Source organism: Notolabrus celidotus, chromosome 6 (assembly GCF_009762535.1).
Source record: "Notolabrus celidotus isolate fNotCel1 chromosome 6, fNotCel1.pri, whole genome shotgun sequence".
Classification (NCBI taxonomy): Eukaryota; Metazoa; Chordata; class Actinopteri; order Labriformes; family Labridae; genus Notolabrus; species Notolabrus celidotus.
In genome coordinates this window covers 27160687-27182634 of record NC_048277.1, presented here as the reverse complement: position 1 = coordinate 27182634, position 21948 = coordinate 27160687, and the positions used below count along the sequence as shown (strand labels likewise).

The window sequence follows — 21948 nt, the reverse complement described above, 5'->3', positions numbered from 1 at the left end:
TCATATCCAAGCTATTTTTTAACCAGTCTGTAAACACGCTTATTATTGCTTAAAAGATCATCTTTTTTGAATTGGTGTGTTTGTGGTTTCCAGTGTTTCTGCAGCCAGCCTCAACCGGACACTCAATGAATTGCAGTTTATAACACTTCTGCATGGGCTTCATATTTTGAGACCGGAGGTTGCAGCATGAGGAGAACACAATCCTTTGAAAATCCATAAAATAATTTTCAAAGTTTATTAGTTCCCATGTAATAAGTGTGTTATGTGCATGAAGCAGAATAAATCCACCCAGTGCTTCATGTTGGGGTCCTACATTCTTCTGTTCCATTATAACAATCAGCTCTTGTACACCATCGCTTTCTTGACAGAGCCAGACTAGCTTTCCCCAGTATCTGATCTTAATGCTTAACTAGGCTGCATGTCTATGTAGCTCCAGCTTCAGGTATGAAGTGTCACTGTCTGACTTTTCTCAAGCAAGATTTTAAACCATTTACTTAAGTTGTTTTTTTTTTTCATTAGAGCTTCTGTAACAAACTTGGTGTTTGCAGTGATTTTGGCACCCCAAGTGAACAAGCAGTGTATCAGAAATCTCTTTGCTGATCTTGTCCTGAACGGAATAAAGTAGCATTTTGTGATGAAAAATATCCTCCTGCTGTCTTTTAACAGTCAAAGGTATCACTCACTGAATCTTTGCAGATAAAAAAATGTAAACAAAGTGTGTTTCTACAGCGTAATGTCTGTAACCTACCTCATCTGATACCTACCCAGCGACCCACATCTACCCACATCCTTACTTGTACCCACCTAAAGTGGATACAAGTAAGGATGTGCGCATTTAGTGGACTAAATGATTACACACTGTCACTCCAGCTAGTAGGTTTAATAAATGATTAGGTCAGAAATACTGGTCATATGTTGTGTCTAAGTTGGAGTCATCTGCCACTAGCCGGTGCTGTAGCTGCTGTAAATGGCTAATACTAAAATGCCATAATGCTGTCCTACCTGGATGTAAACAAGCAGTGATTACAGATGGTTTGATCTGATTCAGACATTGAAGATAACGTTGTATGTAGGCTGTGTCTGGTTAAACTAAGGTATAACCATCGGAGCAATGTGTACCAGCACAGACATGTGGAGGAGCCAAACCTGGTGGTGCTATCTCAGCAAACCAATTTGACAACCTTTACCCACAGACACTGTGATCACATATTCAGCCGATTTAAATATATTGTGCTTATTTTTACAGTTTTCCGAGTGTTTTCTCACAACTCCAGCCGGTAAGTTGAAATTTAAACTTTCATTTAAGCAACTAAAAAATGTGTAGATTTGGGATGTCCATAGTTATAGGCATTAAATATGACTACATAGAAATCATTAATCTTGTCTCTCAAGGTTTTGCTTACTTTTGTCAGTCATATAGAGACATTACTGAAAAACACATCCTCACAGGAGCTTTGATGAAGTGCATCAACAGTTTTTATGTCTTTATTTGTGTCAACATTTCCTGTTGGGTTCTGTTAGAAAAACCTTTGTTGGACATATGATTCATCAATTATTAAAACCAATGCCTAAAATATACAGTTAGGTGCCTGCATTCATTTTTGAAACCTTTTCCTTTCATTGTACTGGAGTCAAATCATAATCTGGTTGGTCACGGGTCAATGTGAATAACATTAAGTTCTCCAGCAGTCTCTTAATATACAGTAGTCTCCATCCCCCTCCGGTCACAGAGAGGAGCAGTGTCGTGCTTTGTCTTGTTGTCCTCTGTTACAGGGGAATTAAGAAAAGTGCAACCCCCTCCTCTTTCCATCCATTGTGCATATGTGTGTGTTTTTGAGTGTGTGTAGGGGTCTACATGTGTGTGCTTGTCTGACTGTGACGCTGTGCCCTTCAATATGTCTGTCCTCTGCACACTATGGCCCTGTGTGTACAGCATGAGTGGAGCTGTGTGTTGCAGATAAGAGCCAGAGTATTGCGTGTGTGTGTGTGTGTGTGTGTGTGTGTGTGTGTGTGTGTGTGTGTGTGTGTGTGTGTGTGTGTACGTGTGTGTGTGTGTGTGTGTGTGTGTGTGTGTGTGTGTGTGTGTGTGTGTACGTGTGTGTGTACGTGTGTGTGCTTGTGTGAAAAGAGCACAGGAATAAAAAAAGGATTCAGTGCTCTTTCCCCAGGTCAGATTCACCTCTGGATGCCCTTTCCTTCACTCACTGCCATTACACCTTCCCCCATGCATTAATCCAAACAGTGACACTGGCTGCTCTCCTACTGACACATCTTACCACCACGTCTACACCTACAGTATGAAAGCTTCCCACCAGCCTGCCCTACTGAACCCTGGAAAGATGCTCCATAAATATGCATGCATGGTCTGTTGTTTCTCCATGGAATAATGTGCGAGTTAATTAGAGCCAGGAAGGGAAGTGAAGTTGTGATTGCTGGCACCTCCCTCAGTCTAGACGCTCAGTAATGAGGGTAATAAGAGGGATATCTCCACTTGCATCTCCCTTATCTGGCTGTTTCACCGTTCATATAAATTCCTCTACAGTAAGGCGGACATGTCCAGAAGAAAAGGATCTGTAATGAGAAAGCTGGCTTTCTCTACTTTCTCTTGGCATCAGCATGACTTGCTGAAGCAGGAGTTGCCTGACTCATGTTAATTAAAAAACACAGAGATGGTGAACACCAACATTGCATGTCTTATTTATCATGGGGGCCTGCGTCTTCTCGGGGGCAATTTGCAGTTGCTAAGTAAAATTGTGATAACAATGTCAGCAGCATGAATTAGCAGATTGCAACAGAAGCTCCTGCAGCTAAAAAATCTTCCGAAGGAAGAAAAAAAAATTCTGCAGCATAATTAGTGCACAAGTCTCATGCATAAGTCAGCCAGATCCCCTCAGAATGCTGGGATCAGAGCTGAATAATGATATGCCAACTGAAAGGGAACAACTTTTGTTCAGGGACATTTTAGGCTAGTTTGTCGGAAGCTATTAGTGCTGGTGTATTGTCCCACTAGCACTTAGAGAGAGGGCATGACGCAGGTTGTTACATCATCACCTTGTGAGTTTGTGAGCCAGATGTGACAGTGTCACTCCAGCTGAAAAAGTGTTGTCATTACGTGGCAGTTGGCAGAGCAAGACATTAAACTAAGAGTACACTGTTTGGGGCTGAAGAGGGCCACATAAGCATTGTTTGACCTCTTTCATGCACTCATTAGCTATGCAACAGGAGGGCTGATTTAAGGCCCTTTGAGAGCATCCAAAGAGAACAGGTCTGTAAGTGTGAAATGGGAGACCAACCTGTTTGTGGTGCTCGCCCACACCGAATGCTAATGTAACCGGCATCAATGGGCTCTTCATGTAGGGATGCAGCTTTGGGTCCAGGAGCTCGGAGGCTGACCAGCAAAACACAAATACACCGGCAGCACAGCCAGAGAGCTCGGAGAGGACAGCCGCTGCCCACAGCCCCAAGCATGCACCAGCCACAGCTTTTATTTCTGGTTACACTGATCTAAGGAATGAAGGGAGAGCTCCAAATGTTTTGTTCGTCTCTGTTACTCATTATACCCCAGGACCCCCCCTTCCTTTTCTCTTTACCCCTTCTCTCTATCTGCCTTTTACATAACCAAAGTGCTGAACTGAAAAACACCAGGCTTTTTAAAAGAAGTTTTAAATCAATACAGACAGGCTGCAGCCAGGCTCCGGTCATAATAGCAGCAGAATCCCAAAAACTGACGGCATCCAATAAATGATTTAAAAATACAGCGCTCATAGCATTGTTTTAAAAAGAATACCAAATGGGAATACAATGGGATATTCATGGATGATACTGAGTATGAGAATCGAAAAAAATCAGATAACATGAGCGCTAAGGACTTTGGGTGGTCCCAGCAGAAGCACTGCAGGTAAACAAACAGGGAGATTGAATAATAGGCATAGCAATAGCACTTGCCGAGGCCCCTATAGTGCTATGCTTCCCATCTTTGCCGAGCGTAATGGGATTTCTTAGGTTTAAATGCACTTCACTCACTCTGTGGAGCCAGTAGGAAGCTAAACTATTGATCCACAAACAATTTAGCTGTCCAGCTGTCCGGAGAGAGGGAAAACAGGACGCCCCTAAATGTATAATGAGGCTTCCCAAGAGCTCAGCTTCCTCAGTATTCGCTCCACGTGCCAGGAGGCCTTCGCCTTTGGGCTCTCTGTGCGATTAGCCTCTACCCATACACCTCTCACACATACAGTCCCTCCCTCAGCAGGCTAGGGGTCAGCCAGCTAAAGAACTAGTATGCTTCTCACCAAGGATGCTTTTGATTAGTGGAAGAACCCTCTTTGACCCCCGCTGTCATTCATTATTTTCAACACACAGCTCCTGGGGAGTTCCTATCTCCAGTTTAGCATGCTAACACAGCAACAGGGCTGAGCGGTCCACCGTATACAGGATGCATTATCACAACATGGCTATATATGCTGAGTTAGCATGGAGAAGGTAATTAGGGTTGCAAAGGGGTGGAAAATACCCGGAAGTTTCTGGTAAATTTCCAAGGGAAGTTAAGCTGGGGAATTTTGGAACTATTCCAAATTGGAAACTTTCCATGTGAATTATGGGAATTTATAGGAATTAATGGGAATTGAGGGTAGTTTAATGGAAAAGTATCATATCAATTCATAAATATTTGTTTTGTTTTAAGCAGACATCCATCCAAAATAATACGTCTTTATTTTCTACATTTATTAGGATCCCCATTAGCTTCCGCATTGTGGTTGCTAGTCCTCCTGGAGTCCACACAACAAAACAAAAACAAGAAAAACAATTATTTAAAATCACACAAAACAAAGATGCAATAGCAGCCAATTATAAAAATCAAGAATTAAAATGAAAAATAAACCAAGTATCTGAGCAAATACACAATGAGTATCATTAAACTACAAAATAATGGAAACAAAAACAAAATTGTCACAAACACATGGCACCAAAAATAATAAAACAAAGACTTGAAAACAGATCTATTTGTAAGTAGAACTTTATCAAGTGTTAAATATTTTATTGAACAATCAATTCTTTCATTGAAGAACAAAAACATGAATGTTGAGTTACATATTACTCATCCCCCCGACCCAACCCATTCAAAAATTAACAAAAATGCAATCCCAACAAAGTCCCATTCGAAATGTTAAATGAAAAGAGCAGCTCTCCCTCCAACAAAGTCCCATTCAACATGCAAATCAAAAGCATCTTCCCTCAAGCTTCTCAAGCCTAGCCTCTGCATTTTTGCTAATCCCTTTCAGGCAGTGTGCTCTTTCTGGGCCTCATCAACATCCTCCATGTCCAGTTCCTCAACATCCAACTCCGACTCTTCCTCTTCAGTGTCACTGTCCAGTCTTGTTGAGCATGGCTCTGCATAGATATTCAACTGTTGTAGTGGCTATTTGACTTGGTCAACTTACAAAACTTAAATCTCAAATCAAAAACCGGCCACGGGGCACGGGGAGAGTGGATCTTACACGGTGTCCAAAATATTGTCATTGTCCAACCCAGTATGTAGTTTTTTGGTTGTTTATTGTACAACATAAAAGCTTTGCTCAAACAAAAGGTAGCTTCTCTTTAAGATAGCCCGCTAAAAAACCATTCACCATCCCCGATGTCTGCCCCTCCTATCTTACCTGCCCATATATATAGACGTCACCCGGTCCAAAACTATCAACTGATAAAAGTGAGTAACGAAATATACTGATACCCCTAAGGCATCAAAGTTAATTACCTTAAATTAAATAACATCTTTGAAAATTCCCGGACTTTTGCAACCCTAAAGGCAATTGTACAAACAGAGGAGGATGGTCATGCTTGAGAGCCTTGCACACTGAGCTAGCATGTAGATGAAGTTGTGCTCTTGTCTTCAACAAATGATCCGAGCACCATAGCAACAACAGGCCTTGCTCAAAGGCCCCATGAGTGGCTTTGCCCCAGTGAGGAAGATGCTTTCTTGCCTAATTGGACAGTTCTGTGCGCCATTGGGCTTGTTCTTTATCCCCAGCACTATAAGATAATAGTGCAAGCTGCTGAAACTACAGTAAGCTTTCACAATCCACTGATAAACTCAGATTAGAGTGGATTAAGTCCAAAACAATGCAGCCCATTACTGGGAGTATCAATGGTGAAGGGTACAAGGGTAATCTTATCTTTAAAATGATGCTAAACACAAGCTTTCATGTTGGGATTATGGAATAACTCAGCGTGTAACAGGAGAGAGATGCACAGGTGAGTTACGAATGAAGCAGTGATTCCAGAAATGACTAACTATCAACAGATAGAAGAATACCAAAAAGATAAGGGATGAAGACAACTTATAAAAGCATATTAAATGTAGTTTGTCTTGGTTATCTTACAAAAACAACACCTATTAAATGGATGTGATCCACTGCAGGGTCATAAAAACAAACAGTGTAGTGTGACTGCACAGCTCCAACAGCACTGTAAACAATGCATCTGACTGCACACATACAAAGCTGTATAAACAGATGGCCCAAGACTCCCATGTGGGGAATCAGTCCACTGTGTATCGCTCCATTTCTGCTCGGTGTAATGCAAAATAAATGCACAAGAGGTAATCTGACACCTACTGGGGTAGTTCAATTAAGACTCTCTCACAGTAAGACGCTTCAAATGGACTACTTGATCAGAGTAAACTGCCCTCTAAACTTGTTAACCCTCAGTTCTCACTGTGTTACTTCTTATCATCATTAAACACAGACCTCTGCAGCACTGGTTAACAACCCAAATGCAATTAGCTGCTTGATGAGCAAATAACTCTTGATACTTCTGATGAAATGCAATGCCACCACAGTGAAGAAGCCAGATAAGGTTTGGTCCCTGCTAATAGGCATACAAACAATTTCCTGTGTTGACATGATAATGAAGAAAGTCAAATATGTGAATTTTTTTTTTTAAAAAGGGCTGATCAGGCTGTTAACGGAGGGCACACGTTTGTAATCTCCTTCTAATTGAGTCCATAAATCCCCAAAGATTTACTTTGATTGTACAGTCTAAAAATATTTCAGAGAAGCCCGAGCGACAAATCAGAGAAAAGGAGTGAAATCTTGTCAAGTGTAACCTAGTTTCAGATTCCTACTGTTCTTAAGTGCAGCCAAAAGCATGTCCTGGAGACACTCAGTTAAAGCCACATTACCAGACACACACACAGATGGCCTGTAAACCAATAAATTAATCATTCAGTGTATCAATCATTCACCCGGCTCATCACTGGCTTTATTAATACATCTTAATGTCTGTCTCGAATTCATTCAAGTTATGATTCAGAGGGGAACTTTTCAGCCACTCACAAATCTTTTATTGCCAGACGGACATGACTCATCTACCTGCCTCATCCGAACTCTCTGAGGACATTGATCAATGTCATCTTACCCCCCCCCCCCAGGAGTGGAAGGGGAAAGATATCAGGCAATATCCGTACACTACCCGCTTGTCCAGTCCACATTATCTTAATGGAATAACCTGATTTGGAATGAGACATCAATTTGGCAGATCGACAGACCGCAAGTCCCTGAGGAGGCTCAGCCTCTTATCAACAAGCAGAATCACCCTGATAAGGAGAAGGGGAGCAGATTAAGTGTTCTATGATAAAAGACACTTTCAGTTATATCTTAAGGGAAGTTTTATCTATCCTTCTTAATAACAAAGCCGTTACTTGAAAACATTTTTTAAAGCTTCTCTCTAAATGAATAAGATCATTCTGCTGGAGCTTTATGGTGACACAAAAGACAGAGAGCCAGCAGCTGATATCAAATACATCTATTTTTAACTATGTGTAAGTTCATGAGGGGCTGTTTCTGCTGGCTGATAGAAATCATGAAACACACGAGAGCTACATGAGTCAAACTTACATACGTGCGTTTGTGTGCACATTTAGGCTAAGTGATTATTCATTTGCGGTCTGGCTGTTAAAAGTGACTCGCCTCCTGAAGGGCCGGGAGCGACTATTCAAGATCATTAGATTCACGGGGGCAACAGTGGACCCAGAAATAGAGCATCATCCCAGGCAACAAGACCTGATTCAACAGAGGGACTGATTTAAGAGGAGAGTCGTCTACTTATTAAACAATGTCGGGTGATTAAGAGATACATCTGGCTACTAACATTGGTTGATGCATTAGGCTGCAAAAAAGGGATTACTTTGATACCAAATAATCTGACCTATTTTCTGGATTAATCGTTTGAACTTTACTATATCTAAAATGCAGACATCATACCCTTCACTGTTCAGTCTGTGGTAATGAAAAGGCAGCATTCTTCAGCGTCTGAGAAGCTAGTGCTTGGCATTTTCACTTGAAAATGTGCGAAGAATTCTTTCATCATAACAGCCTTTTTACATTTCTGTCTACTGATAACTTTACTTGAGAGTTTCAGCTTCCACCTGATTCTTTTGGCTTTAATGATGATAACAAAAAGGTATACAATCTGTAAGCCCAGAAGAAGCTGACCATGATAATAGCAACCAGTATTCTAACAATGAACTAAATAGACAGATTATCAACAAGTGTGATATGAGTGCACTGTGTCTGTGAGTTCTTCCTACTTAGCTCAGCCCCTCCACATAAGATCTATACGGTCACGTGCATGCAGGAGCAGAGTGCAGTCCACAGTGAGAGAATCAATGGCAGGCTGAGTGCAAACTGCATTCAGACAGCCAGGCATGGCAGATGGGGACTGAGGCCCTTTCTCCTCCACAGGCATGAACAGAGGAGAGGTCTGTCTCCAGGCAAACACAGTAGACGTCACGTCTCTGCCTCCCTGCCGTACCATTAGTGGAGCTCGCTATTGATTGCAGGCGCGTAAATTGCTGAGCAATTTAAAGGAAGCATCAAGACGAGAACACCGCATGTTTTGTCAGCAGGACCGAGCGAAGCACTTGTCAAGGCAGGGAAGACAGTTACAGCAATACAGGCTGGTGTTTGTGTGCATGCGTGTTTCTGCACACAAATGTTCATGTGCTTGGCCTGTCTTGTCTTTCTGTATCGTCTCCTCCTGAGTTCACTCTAACAATGATACAGGTCCTCGTGAGGTATTCTCTCCAGCTTGACTGACACTGCATTCAGGGTGGCAGAACAAACAGCGCCTTACAAGCTTGCCCTGTAGCTGCCAAATGCCAACACTTCCAATCAGTTAAGAGTCTACTCAGAGATCACCCACAAAATTTATCTTGGTCTTTTAAATTCTTTGACTCTACGCCCGAGTATTTGTCGCCAAAGGCTTGGAAGGACATCTGGCCACAAATCTAATCTCCTAAAACGTCTCTAAAATTACCTTAATCTTGGATGGCAAGTATCCAAGGCTTTGCTTTGAGCACCAAAATCATGCTTAATTGAAGACATTGGAGTTTCAAGGGCATGGGGAAATAAGAAAACATGCTAAAAATAAGACAACATGTGCATTTTACAGTTCTGCACAAAAAACTCGTACACCAGATGAGTAAAAGTGAACCCTCTCACCTTAGTATTCATGTTCATGAATGCATTCTGACTGAAGTGAAGCGAAGATGGGAAGGTCGCAGACAGCTCTATTTTCTGCCTCAGGTGAGGTGAGCTTGTCCATCTCAATACATGACAGACGTGTGTGATTGGAGCATCAAACCAAAGGAGAAGTAAGGGTACGGTTCTGTTGATTCATTTGACTGTGACACTAATGAAGGCTGAGGCTGTACCCTTCAAATCCATCACAGAACATCCATATCTTGCAGGGTGCTGCTGCGTTATGTAAAAAGTTTCTCGTCATGCAAGCTCGGCATCACCGCTGCAGCCCTACAGCTAATTTGCAGGCAGGGAGCAGCTTATGACACAATTTAAACTCCATATCCGGACATAATGTGTGGCCAGAGCAAAAAAAAAAAACATATAAGGTGATGTCTTTGCACACAGTAGGTTAGCCTACTTCTGAGTTAAGTAAATGCATTCACCTAGCATGAAGGAGAGGGTCTGCATGTCCTCAGGGTGTACACAGGACAGCACAGGATGCATTAGCAGCACACAGGCTTACAAGATTCATAAAGTGCTCCACCTGACAGGCCGCTGTGGAATCCCTCTGACATTTGGTGCTACATTTATGGCTCTGATTCAGTGAGGACGAGACACACCATAAACAATCTCACACATGACGCTGAATGGCAGAAAAATACTGAAAGGAAAATATGGGTCAAAACAAATATATATAGTGTGCACAGGACGAGGGTCATCATCTGAGAATGCAGAATGTTTTACAATACATGAGCAAGCATTTGTAATAAGTAACAGGTGGAGACACAATTTCCACAGTTGTAGCCATAGGGGACAAACAACCACTTGAACCATGAATCCAAAAATGTATCCGCTGATGAGGTCAGCTCTGACGGATACAAAACAAAACAACTCTGAAAGTGTGAATGACAAATTAATAGAGCCATTAGGAGTCATAATTCCTTCCTACTTTGTTGTTATCGATTACATCATAAATCCAAATTACAAGCTCATTACACTGCAATGGGATGTTTTGGCTCTAAAGGATACTCTATTGCCAATTACAGATATATCCTCCGAACAATGCACTCAAGCAATTATTGAACCACACAGTGAAAACAATAACCTTGCATTTGCAGAAATATCTACCCATAATGAGATAGAGTGGTCATGCAGGATAACAGCTTGATGTGCTGACAGACTCTGCCATTAAACCTTTCAGTGGTGATCCATTTCATATCAACGCAACCCTTATTGTTGTAACATTTCAAAACTCAGTCACAGTGTTTAAATTATTTCTGCTTTTGCAATCAGATAAGCCAAAACTTATCAGTAAATTATTAGCTTTTCTGAAGAATGTCCTCCCATTGTTTAAGTAAGATCTGTTGTACTTCAAACATGCCGTGTGCCATCATTATCTTGTTTTGTTATTTGTAATTTATGTTCTGTGGCTCCATACCATGTGATCATGGTCTGAGCATGAAATTAAAATGAATGAATGAATGAATGAATGAATGAATGAATGAATGAATGAACATCTTTGTAGTTCATATTATTTATGTGGACATAAATCTCTATCATCCTCCTTACATGTGAACTAAAAGAAGAATGACTTCATATTTTTTCCATCATACTGAGGATTTTGCTTTGACGCATCCCTGGAAGTCTTCAGACCTTACTTAGTTTGGCAACATGCAGCCAGATCAGTTCGTCCCCTTCACTGAAGCCTAGTCTGGTGAGTCAGGACGCGCCCATGACACCTTCTCCAGCACCTGATGTCCTGACAGAATAACCCTGCAATGGGATGTTTTGGCTCTAAAGGATACTCTATTGCCAATTACAGATATATCCGAACAATGCACTCAAGCAATTATTGAACCACACAGTGAAAACAATAACCTTCAATTCCAGAAATATCTGCCCATAATGAGATAGAGTGGTCATGCAGGGTAACAGCTTGATGTGCTGACAGACTCTGCCATGAAACCTTTAAGTGGTGATCCATTTCATATCAACGCAGCACAGATTATTGTAATATTTCAAAACTCAGTCACATCTTTGCAGTTCGTATGATTTACATGGAGTGAAATCTCTATCATCCTCCTTACCTGTGAACTGAAAGAAGAATGACTTCATATTTTCTCATCATACTGAGGATTTCCCTGGAAGTCTTCAGACCTTACTTAGTTTGGCAACATGCAGCCAGATCAGTTCGTCCACTTCACTGAAGCCTAGTCTGGTGAGTCAGGACGCGCCCATGACACCTTCTCCAGCACCTGACGTCCTGACAGAATAACCCTGCAATGGGCCATTACTGAGCAATACGGCTCATTCTGATGACAGAGACGAACACCACGTTTCAGCTTTAACACCAATATGCGTTTTAGTTCGACCCCAGATCAAAGTGTTTGCAGTCGTCGGGTGCTTCCTAATCTCTTGGCTATAAGACAGGCGGCAGTTTGAATCATCGGTATGTGCGGCGCTATTTATAAGGCTGTGGCCTCAGGCGAGGTCTAATTAATAATGAATCTAACACTCAGACTTGATACTTTAAAGGTGATGTGATATTTGGGGCTGAAACAAATCACAACATCCTTACACCTGCTCTACGCAATCGATCATTTTCGGGAGGGAAGTGTATGCCAGGATGTGCAGCAGCTCATGTAACAGCATCACATCCACCACGCCACCATAAGTCCGATATTACACACACACACACATCGTATCTCTCTGCATCTGTCATTACAGCACACAAATGCAAAATGTAGATTCTTCCAACTCCCAATCGTTCACCATCCCTGGCTGCATTGCGGAGGGATGCATATGCTCCTTCTCATCCTCGCATCCCACTCAGTCTGTTGTAAACAACACAGATTTTGCGAGCTGTCAAAATGTAGAGCCCGGCGTCTCTGTAAAATAATGTCAAAAGCAGCAGTTTTTCCTCATGTGTGCACAGTGTCGGATGCTCGTGTCCTTCTTACCTTCCGTAGCGGGCAAGTGTGTCCGTTCGTGTGTCCTTCACGATGCTCACGCCTGCTCAGCACCGCATCGCCCGGCGCTCAAGAGCGGGGAAAGAAACTGACAGAGCAGCGGTCCTGTCCCCGTGGGTTGGATGAAGGGTTACGACTGTCAACTTAGGGGGGCGCTAGACCTGCTTGTTCCTTACAAGACCATGGAGCAGTGTCTCCTACAGCTGAGTCTGGGTTCCTACTGAGTTCCATGAGGGTGATCCTCAACCCTTGGCAACACGAGGATGTCCTGGGGGAACATTTAAAAAAGTGTATACATATAAAAACCTTTATTACCTTTACTACCTCTGCAACTCACCACTGCACTTTATCATATTATTTTAGCCTGTACATATTTGCCTATTTGTTGTTTCTTTGTATTTATAGCGAAGGTTATTGTTATTATATTTTTATTTTATTTTATATTGTAGTTCTTATTCTTATTCCTATTCTTATGCCTTGTACAAAGAGAGCACAGTTTACTAAAGTCAAATTCCTTGTGTGTTCAAGCATACTTGGCGAATAAAGCTGATTCTGATTCTGATTCTGATTCTGATTTATTAGTTGGTGTAGTCATGGACTCAGACCTGAATTTCAGCAGCCACAGCAAGCAAATCACAAAGTCAGCCTACTACCATCTTAAAAATATATCTAGAATTAAAGGGTTTATGTCTCAGCAGGATTTGGAAAAACTTGTCCATGCATTTATCTTCAGTAGACTTGACTACTGTAATGGTGTCTTTACAGGTCTCCCTAAGAAATCAATCAGACAGCTGCAGCTCATTCAGAATGCTGCAGCTGGAGTCCTAACAAGGACCAAAAAAGTGGACCACACCACTCCAGTTCTGAGGTCTTCACACTGGCTATCAGTCTGTCAGAGAATTGATTTTAAATTATTACTGTTGGTTTACAAAGCACTAAACGGTTTTGGGCCAAAATACATTAGTGACCTCTTGACACACTTGACACACTATGAACCATCCAGACCTCTGAGGTCATCTGGGACAGGTCTGCATATTGTCCCAAGAGTTAGGACTAAACACAGCGAGGCATCCTTTAGTTTTATGCACCAAATATCTGGAACAAACTACCAGAGAACTGCAAGTCTGCTGCAACTCTCAACTCCTTTAAATTTAAAGCTGAAGACTTTTCTGTTTGCTGCTGCTTTAAATTAAATTAAATAATTAATTATTTATTTATTTCTTAAACTGTAACTTTTTATTCTTTTTATTCTTGACAGTGTAATATGTTTTTACGATGTTTAATGACTATTCTTAATTTCATTTAAATGTTTTTTTAATGTTCAACTGATTTTTAACTGTATTGATCATTTTATGTAAAGCACTTTGAATTGCCTTGTAGCTGAAATGCGCTTTATAAATAAATTTGCCTTGCCTATTATCTCTAGTCTAAGCACATTATAGTCAGTTACCCTTCCATATAGCCTATAATCCAAACTGGCTGAGTTGTGTATACCTCAGCTGCCTGCTCTGTATTATGATGTAGCTCTTAATAAAATGCACGTTTTTTAAGAGGCTAAATATCTGACATCCATTTTTTATCCACATACACTACTGTATGGTGAAGCAGCACCACATATCTGGAACAAACACCCTGAAAGCTGTAGGTCTGCTCCAACTCTCACCTCTTTTAAATCAAAGATTAAGACTTTTTTTTATTTCCCACTGCCTTCCAATCTTAGTTTATTCTAACTCACTTTAAATGCAAATTTTAAATGTACTTTTAATATATTTCTAATTTTCCTTTTCTTTACTGTTTTATTATATTTGTCATTTTAATTGTGCTCTTTTATGCTTGTCTGAATGTTTCCAATGCTTTTAATGTTTTAATGTAAAGCACATTGAGAGCCCTCGTGTATGAAATGCGTTCTATAAATAAAGTTGCATTGACTTGCCTTACTGTTAAAATCATCAGTGTGAGTTTAAAATAAATATTGGAATGATGCATACCTTGTTTTTCATGTGTTGGGTGTCCATCACCAAACAGTTATCCTCTAATCCAGCCTATATCATAGTGTACATCATCCACAATAACATTGTAAAATATTCTAATTAATATTTATTTAATATTTTTAGAGAAAGCTTAAGAAACCTGGCTTAGAAACCGACTAGTGTTGGCTATATATAGACTACAGTTCATGGCGACCTTTAACCGCTAATGTTTACATGCAACTAGGATTATTTCACCACTTGCCTTCAGTGTCAGCTTTTTTTAATTCCTCAGCGATAGTAGAAGTTACATTTGAGCCGAGTCATGTTTTTGTCTGTCATACAGCATTACAAAGAAGACGACTAAACACGGCCCAGTAATATGTTGTGTTGGCCGAGTAGCTAGCTTTCATTTCTGGCCACGAGGAAAGTCAGTTCACCATTAACCCTTTACCTGCCCTAGTCTACGCCAACTCCTGAAAAAAATGTCTGGGTCGTTCCAGGGGTGTCAAACATGCGGCCCGCGGGCCAAAACCGGCCCCGCAGAGGTTCCAATCCGGCCCACATAAAGACTTTACAAAGTGGAAAAATTACAGAGAAGACATGAACTGGAATTTTTCAATAAAAGTAACTACTATTTCAAATTTGTCCTCTGGGGTTCGCATAAAATCATAGTGCTGACGGAGCGCACCTGAACAGCGCTTTTTTCCAGGACTCTTTTTCTCAAAGTGAGAAATTAGATGACTTGCTGTTTGCATAATCCGGTTGAGATTCATAAAGACTTCTTTAAAGCACTATAAGATGATCCACTAACTACTAACACTAGCACTACACCCCTGCATACAACACTGTCCAGCAAGCAAACTGTTCATGCTGGAGCTGAGGGGTCCACAATAGTCAACTTGACCTTCTTCATTATTATAATCTATCTGTTCTTTTACAGTAAACTTTTCACTCTGTGTCAGGTGAATAGGTAACCTGTGTGTTTGGTGTGTTCGCAGCAGGTTTCAGGGCTTAGAGAGTAAAATATTCAGCCCACTATGAGACTCATCATGGCAAAAAATACAACAGCTGTTCTTGTAGAAAGATGGTTCATTAAATGTGAACATTTTCAGAATGTACTTGTACCTTTTTTGCACTAAAGCAAAGGGAAGAATGTAGAGTTGTTGTTATTTATAGGTTATTATGTTAGGATTTTACTGGTCCGGCCCACTTCAGATCAACTCGGGCTGTATGTGGCCCCTGAACTGACATGAGTTTGACGCCCTGAGAGTTAAGGTTAAACAACACAGTTGAGTTTCTGTCTCAACTGTGTTGACTAACCTTAACTCTCCAAGTAAGTATTTGGCAGGAAGTGAGCGTGTAGTGGGTTTATCAAAGCTTTTTTGCTAGAAAAGGCTACTAAGAGATGTATTCTAGTAGTAGTAGTGTATAGTAGTTTGAGTACTTGTGCCCATAAATGAATAACTAAATCCCTAAATTATTTAACTGTACATACACTTCTAATTTTGATGTTCACATTATGAGGGCCCTGTGTTGAAGCATTCAGATCATCTGTTGTCATAAAACTGTACGTTTCCCACCCCTGCCATACCTCACCTGTCCACTAGTCGTCCAGACACATCCCCTGTCTAGTCTCCTGCCTCACACTTGTTTCCACTTAGTCACCGTGCCCAGTATCACACAAAGATATCATCTTTTGTCTTTTTGTACTGTACGTTTCCTCCACTTTTCCTCCTGACCTTTTTAAGACCTGTCTGCCTGCACTATTCTCTTAAGTTGTGTCTAACTGCAGGCCCAGAGATGACTCAATTTACTTAATTTTGGCCTTAAGACCGTTTTACCCTTCAACCTCCGCCTTAGTGTCTACTTGAGTCACTGTTCCTGACAGAGTCACGCACATTTTATTTTTAACAGGACAAACCCAAAGCTTATCTAAATATCTATTCATGGTGAAAAGCTAATTAAGCTTGTTAGCTGTTTTAATTTACAATGACAATGCATACCACATTTGCATGTGCAGTTGAAGCAGTGAACCATATTTTTGGTATAAGCATCACTTAGATCTGACAGAGAGGTTAGTTGAAGTTCATTCACTTTTTGGTGTGAAAGTTACAGAATCATGAAGTGTTAAAAATAAAAAAGAGCAGATAAATCTATTTGCATGACTGAACACCACTAGGGGGTAGATAGATGAGAAATGAGTGTGACTGCAGCCTGCATGTTAACTGTCAGCCTGTTTTCCATCAGACAGATATCAAAAGGGCACCTCTTCTAATTACAATGCCTTGCCTGTGTGTCAGTCCAAACATGAGACCATCTCAATCCCCTGGGATTAGATTTAAATCTTGGATGTAAACACCACACAGCAAATAATAATCTGCTGTGGCGGCAGCGGCCCATAAATAATGCAGGAATCTTTGAGAAAGAGCAGGGTAGAATAAATTGAAGGACTTAGCACCCTTGGATGAATTTTGGGGGGAAAAATATGAAAGAAGTAATTTTTGAATGTGCTCAAAAGTGACTTTACATGAAAGTTGTAGCTCTATATTAAGTGAAAGGTTGATGTTTTGTCCCCTGAGGCTGCTGTTATTATTCTGACTTTTCTTACAAAGAAGGATCCTTTGAGATGGAAACTGTTGTCAATACACAAAAAGACATTATCTTGGGCCCAGTGGGAAGTATTAGAAAAATATGCCAGTCCACAGAAAATTGCGAAGCCAAAGGATTCAATAACACAGAGGAAAATGTCATTACATTCAAAAAGAGCAGCATAAAACAGGACCCAAAAAGGATATTATTTTGTGCGATGGTTATCCAAAATCTAGGTGTATTCACGCCTGAGACAAACACTTTTGTTCCTCTTACAACACGGCAAAGCAAATAGAGACAGATCCTGGTGGTGAATAACACTGTTACAAGGCCGGTCTCTTGGGTGGATAAGAGGAACAGCAAACACCCTGCTGTCTGGAGGGAAGAATAGGTGGCTGTCATCTATCTGCCCGGCAGAGTAGGAGGGAAGGGGGGCATGGAGGGGGAAGAGAAGGGAGGGAGGGGTGAGGGTAAATATGATTTAGCCCCAATGATGTCAACAGGGGCTCATGCAAAGGTAAACCCCCACCCACAGTCTGAGGATCCCATGGGAAATGATGGGGGGGTGAATGGGGAATAGGAATCATGTGTGGATAGGGTTATAGTTCTGGTGTTATCATGATAAAAAATGATATAGGGGGGTTGAAAGAGATGTCAGATCAATAGAACAAAGCACTTTCACTTCATGTGCCATCCATCCTGGAGTGCAATGATATCTGCCACCCAATCAGCCCTCCACCCAACCCCCAGCTCCCTCTTTGAAACAGGGTGCATGGGTTGATAGAAATAATGCTGAAGACGTGATACAGTTTCACTTGTAGGGGTGATTTCCTTCATACAGTCGGGGTTTCCAATTTGGGGCTAAACAAACCTTCCATCCAGGCACCAAACAGCTTGGTCTTGACAGATGTGTGTGTTTTAGTGTGTGTGCGTGTGTGTTGGCAAACCATTCGTCAGCCATATGGAAATGTCACAGAGTAATCATAAACAATTATCCTCCCCGGCTCTCAGTGCATCAGAAAGGGCAAATTTACATAAGAGCACAAAGGCTCTGCCACTTACATGTAAAGAACAGACGCCCTGAAGCTTTGCACACACTTAGAAATATCAGAAACTAAATGAGGGTGTTTTTCTAATACCTGCCGTTTGTGTGCTTTATTCGGCATCACATCTCACTGTAAAATATGTTGAAGGTGAAGGATCACATCCATCGCTTGAGCATCTCGGATGCAAATGATGCACACTTATGCTCCCAGGTTGTTTGGAAACAGGACAACGGGATAATGTTAGCGTTCTCTTCCCTCCACTGAAAGCAGACTGGAGGCAGACATAAATCTAGCTATAGATCAATTCAAACCAGGCTCGCCGCCCAGTAGTAAATCAAGGAGCTGGACACAGAGGATGTGGGAATGGTTAATGGATGGTATGGCAGACGAGCAGCCGACACAGAATGAATCCACCGAGGATTGAATGAGGAGTGCGACGATGAAAGGAAGAGAGAGAGAGAGAGAGAGAGAGAGAGAGAGAGAGAGAGAGAGAGAGAGAGAGAGAGAGAGAGAGAGAGAGGTTGGCGTGGAGCAGCAGGAAGACGGGGTTGGGTGGAGTTCAGAGGGGTAATGGGGCAGCTGCTTGTTTGGTGGCAATGATCACCAATTGACAGAAAAGTAATGTGATTCTGTTGCCATGGGAGTAAATAACTAATCCTCCTACAGGGAGCCTTTGTAGATGAAGACAAGGGATGTCAGCAGAGGGCTAAACAGACGTTGATGCTCCCATGATGTCAGGTAGAATTTCAGGTAGGTGAGTATCTTGTGATTATAGTACTATATTTTATAAAACTGTGGCTTAAACATTCAAGAAGAAGAAATGCCAGAGCAGTTCAATCATTTTCCCTGCATGAAGTCATGTATTTGTATTTTAAAAAGCCTGTTGCCTGCACCAGCACTAAGTGTAGTTGTCTCATATCACTAGGTGGCAGTAAAGTCATGAGTGAAAACTGTCAAAGTGAAACAAATTGATGCATCCTGATCCAAAAACATGAGCCATGAGGTCTTTGACATTCATGCTGCTGAGCGAGTCATCCTTTTTTCTTGACTTATATTGATGTTTACTCAGACAGCTGCAGCTCACGCTGATGCTCCAATCATCCATAATATCAGCTTCAGTTAGGAAAAGACAACACCAACCCTAACTCCTAAATATGCAAAACAGCATCCCATTTCAATCACTGCTGTTAACAGCAAACAGTGCTGTGAAAATCCCCAAACAATTTCACCCGTGAAAAGGAATTAGTGTACCTGAATGAACAGAAGGCTAACAGTCCTTGCCAGAGGGGAGAGAAAGTAAATCCAAGACACCAGATACCAGACTTCTCCGCTTCCTGACACCGGTGCAGTGTGATAATGCACCAGATGGCAGCCTGCTCTCTTGCTATTACCCTGACAATATGACTGTAATGGAAGAGGAAGTGCCACAAGTGAGCGCCAAAAAGATGGATGCCAACTGTCGTGTTCCATAAGGCTTTTCTATAGCTGCTCCACCCTAAAGGAGGCTGAGGCAGGTGTAGGCTTCTATACAGGCTTCAGCACATTCCCACTGTGTAGTGTAGAGTGACTGTTCAGTGGGTAGGTATATATATATGAGTGGTTCACATGGTTGTGTGTGCCTTTGAACCAGGGTCTTACCTCCCTGTGTAACCTCAACTTAGAAGAGGTCAACATTCGATGCCTCCTTGGTATTTGGTAACATTTCCTTAGATCCATGTAGATCCTAAATATAGCCAAGCATGTGCAGGAGATGGTATTGGCACAGTGACAGCACATAGCAAAAATACAAACACTATATAATGGTGGAAAGAAACCAAGTATATTTATTTTAGTATCTGGCTTTAATCCTCTACAGGAAGGAACAAAATGTTGTATTTTTGCTGCTATATTTATTTCACGTGTGGTAAGTGGTAACTGATTAAGATCTTATATAAAAAACTACTACATGACTAGTACTGACAACATAACTCTTATTTCAGGCAGTTATTCAGTCTCTGTTGATGTAATCGCTCATCTGCTCTTGCGTGGACTTGAAAGGTTTGTCGAGATTTCCATTATAAATGTATCTATTTTGAGACTTAAAAAGTTATAAAAGTCTCCATCATTTTTACAATATCAGGCAAAGACAACGCATCTTTCCACAAGTTATCTTCATCCCATAAATTCAGGGACTACAACTGAAACATTATTTGTATACAGCACGTTTCAGGGCTTACAAAAACACTTAACCTACTGTCGTGGAATTTTCATAGTCTTATATACATGTATGATGGAATGTTTAACACTTGTATCTTTCCAGTCTAAGTGTCAGGTGCAGAGTTACTTCCTTCAAATGTCGGCTGAGACTACTGGGTGATAGGCGAGACAGGGTCACTGTGGTAATCAAGGTCTTTCTCCCTGCTCCTGTCTATCTGTACGTAGTAGTGATGTCTCATGATCAAAAGCTGCGGCTCTGAGAGTCGATGCTTTATAGTGAATCAGAAGAGCCGGCTCGCATTGAGAGAGAGCCAGCTCCCAGTTTTTTCCTTTTACTGCTTAGCTCTCACAGTGCTCAGCCCCAGCTCTGCTCACAGCAGAACTTTGTTTTGATTGGTCAGCATGGCGGCCATGCAGCCAATCACATGTGAGGATATAGGATACAGGTGTGTATCGTGGCTTCATCTGTTCCTTCTGAGAGGTTTAAGGTAGGGTTCTTCTCAAAGACAGGGCAAATACTCACTGAGAGGAGAAATCGGATCAACCCATCCAAGCTGAGGCATCTGATTTTTCTCAATGCCAACCTGAGGACATTCATAATGTTTGCTCCAGTTTGGTTCTGGTTCTGTTTGCTTGAGTTTGGTTCTGGTTCGTATCTGGTTCTGCTTGCTTAAGTTTGGTTCTGTTTCTGGTTCGGTTCTGGTTCGGTTCGGTTAGGTTCTGCTTTGGTTCTGGTACGGTTCTGGTTCGGTTCTGATTTGGTTCTGGTTCAGTTCTGGTTCGGTTCTGATTTGGTTCTGGTTCAGTTCTGGTTCGGTTCTGGTTCGGTTCTGGTTCGGTTTGATTCTTTGTCTGGTTCTGTTTGGTTCTGGTTCGGTTCGGTTCTGTTTCGGTTCTGGTTCTGGTTCGGTTCTGGTTCTGTTTGATTTTGTGTCTGGTTCTGTTTGGTTGAGTTTGGTTCTGCTTCGGTTCTGGTTCGGTTCGGTTCAGCTTTGGTTCTGGTACAGTTCTAGTTCAGTTCTGATTTGGTTCTGGTTCGGTTCTGGATCGGTTCTGATTCGGTTCTGGTTCGGTTCTGGTTCGGTTCTGGATCGGTTCTGGTTTTGTTCTGGTTCGGTTCGATTCTGTGTCTGGTTCGGTTCTGGTTCGGTTCTGATTCGGTTCTGATTCGGTTCTGGCTTGGTTTGATTCTGTGTCTGGTTGAGTTCGGTTCTGGTTCGGTTCTGGTTCGGTTCTGGTTCGGTTCTGGTTCGGTTTGATTCTGTGTTTGGTTGAGTTTGGTTCTGGTTCGGTTCTGGTTTGGTTCTGTTTGGTTGAGTTTGGTTCTGGTTCGGTTCTGGTTCGGTTCTGGTTCGGTTCTGGTTCGGTTCTGGTTCTGTGTCTGGTTCTGTTTGGTTGAGTTTGGTTCTGGTTAGGTTCTGGTTCGGTGCTGGTTCGGTGCTGGTTCGGTGCTGGTTCCGTTCTGGTTCTGTTTGCTTGAGTTTGGTTCTGGTTCTGTTTGCTTGAGTTTGGTTCTGGTTCTGTTTGCTTGAGTTTGGTTCTGTTTGCTTAACCCTAACCCTAACCCTAATCCTAACCCTAACCCTAACCCTAACCCTAATCCTAATCCTAACCCTAACCCTAACCCTAGCCCTAATCCTAACCCTAACCCTAATCCTAA

General features: G+C 41.7%; 1 protein-coding gene across 4 annotated transcripts in view; it reads right to left on the bottom strand.

The window, feature by feature from the left end:
• The window catches only part of LOC117814763 (contactin-1a-like), an 86231-nt gene extending 71313 nt beyond the window's left edge, over positions 1 to 14918 (bottom strand). Inside the window, exons 1-2 of one of the 4 annotated variants that reach the window (XM_034686258.1) lie at positions 14720 to 14918; positions 12479 to 12755 (exon numbers count right to left, since the gene is read on the bottom strand). Coding sequence is in view for 1 of the 4 variants with exons in the window: in XM_034686257.1 (XP_034542148.1) it covers positions 11606 to 11633 (28 nt within the window). In the remaining 3 variants the exon portion in view is untranslated. Of the gene's footprint in view, positions 1 to 11605; positions 11943 to 12478; positions 12756 to 14475; positions 14690 to 14719 lie in introns of those variants that run through there. The other 3 variants (XM_034686261.1, XM_034686259.1, XM_034686257.1) reach the window with 3 other exon arrangements.
• Between the last annotated feature and the right edge of the window lie 7030 nt (positions 14919 to 21948).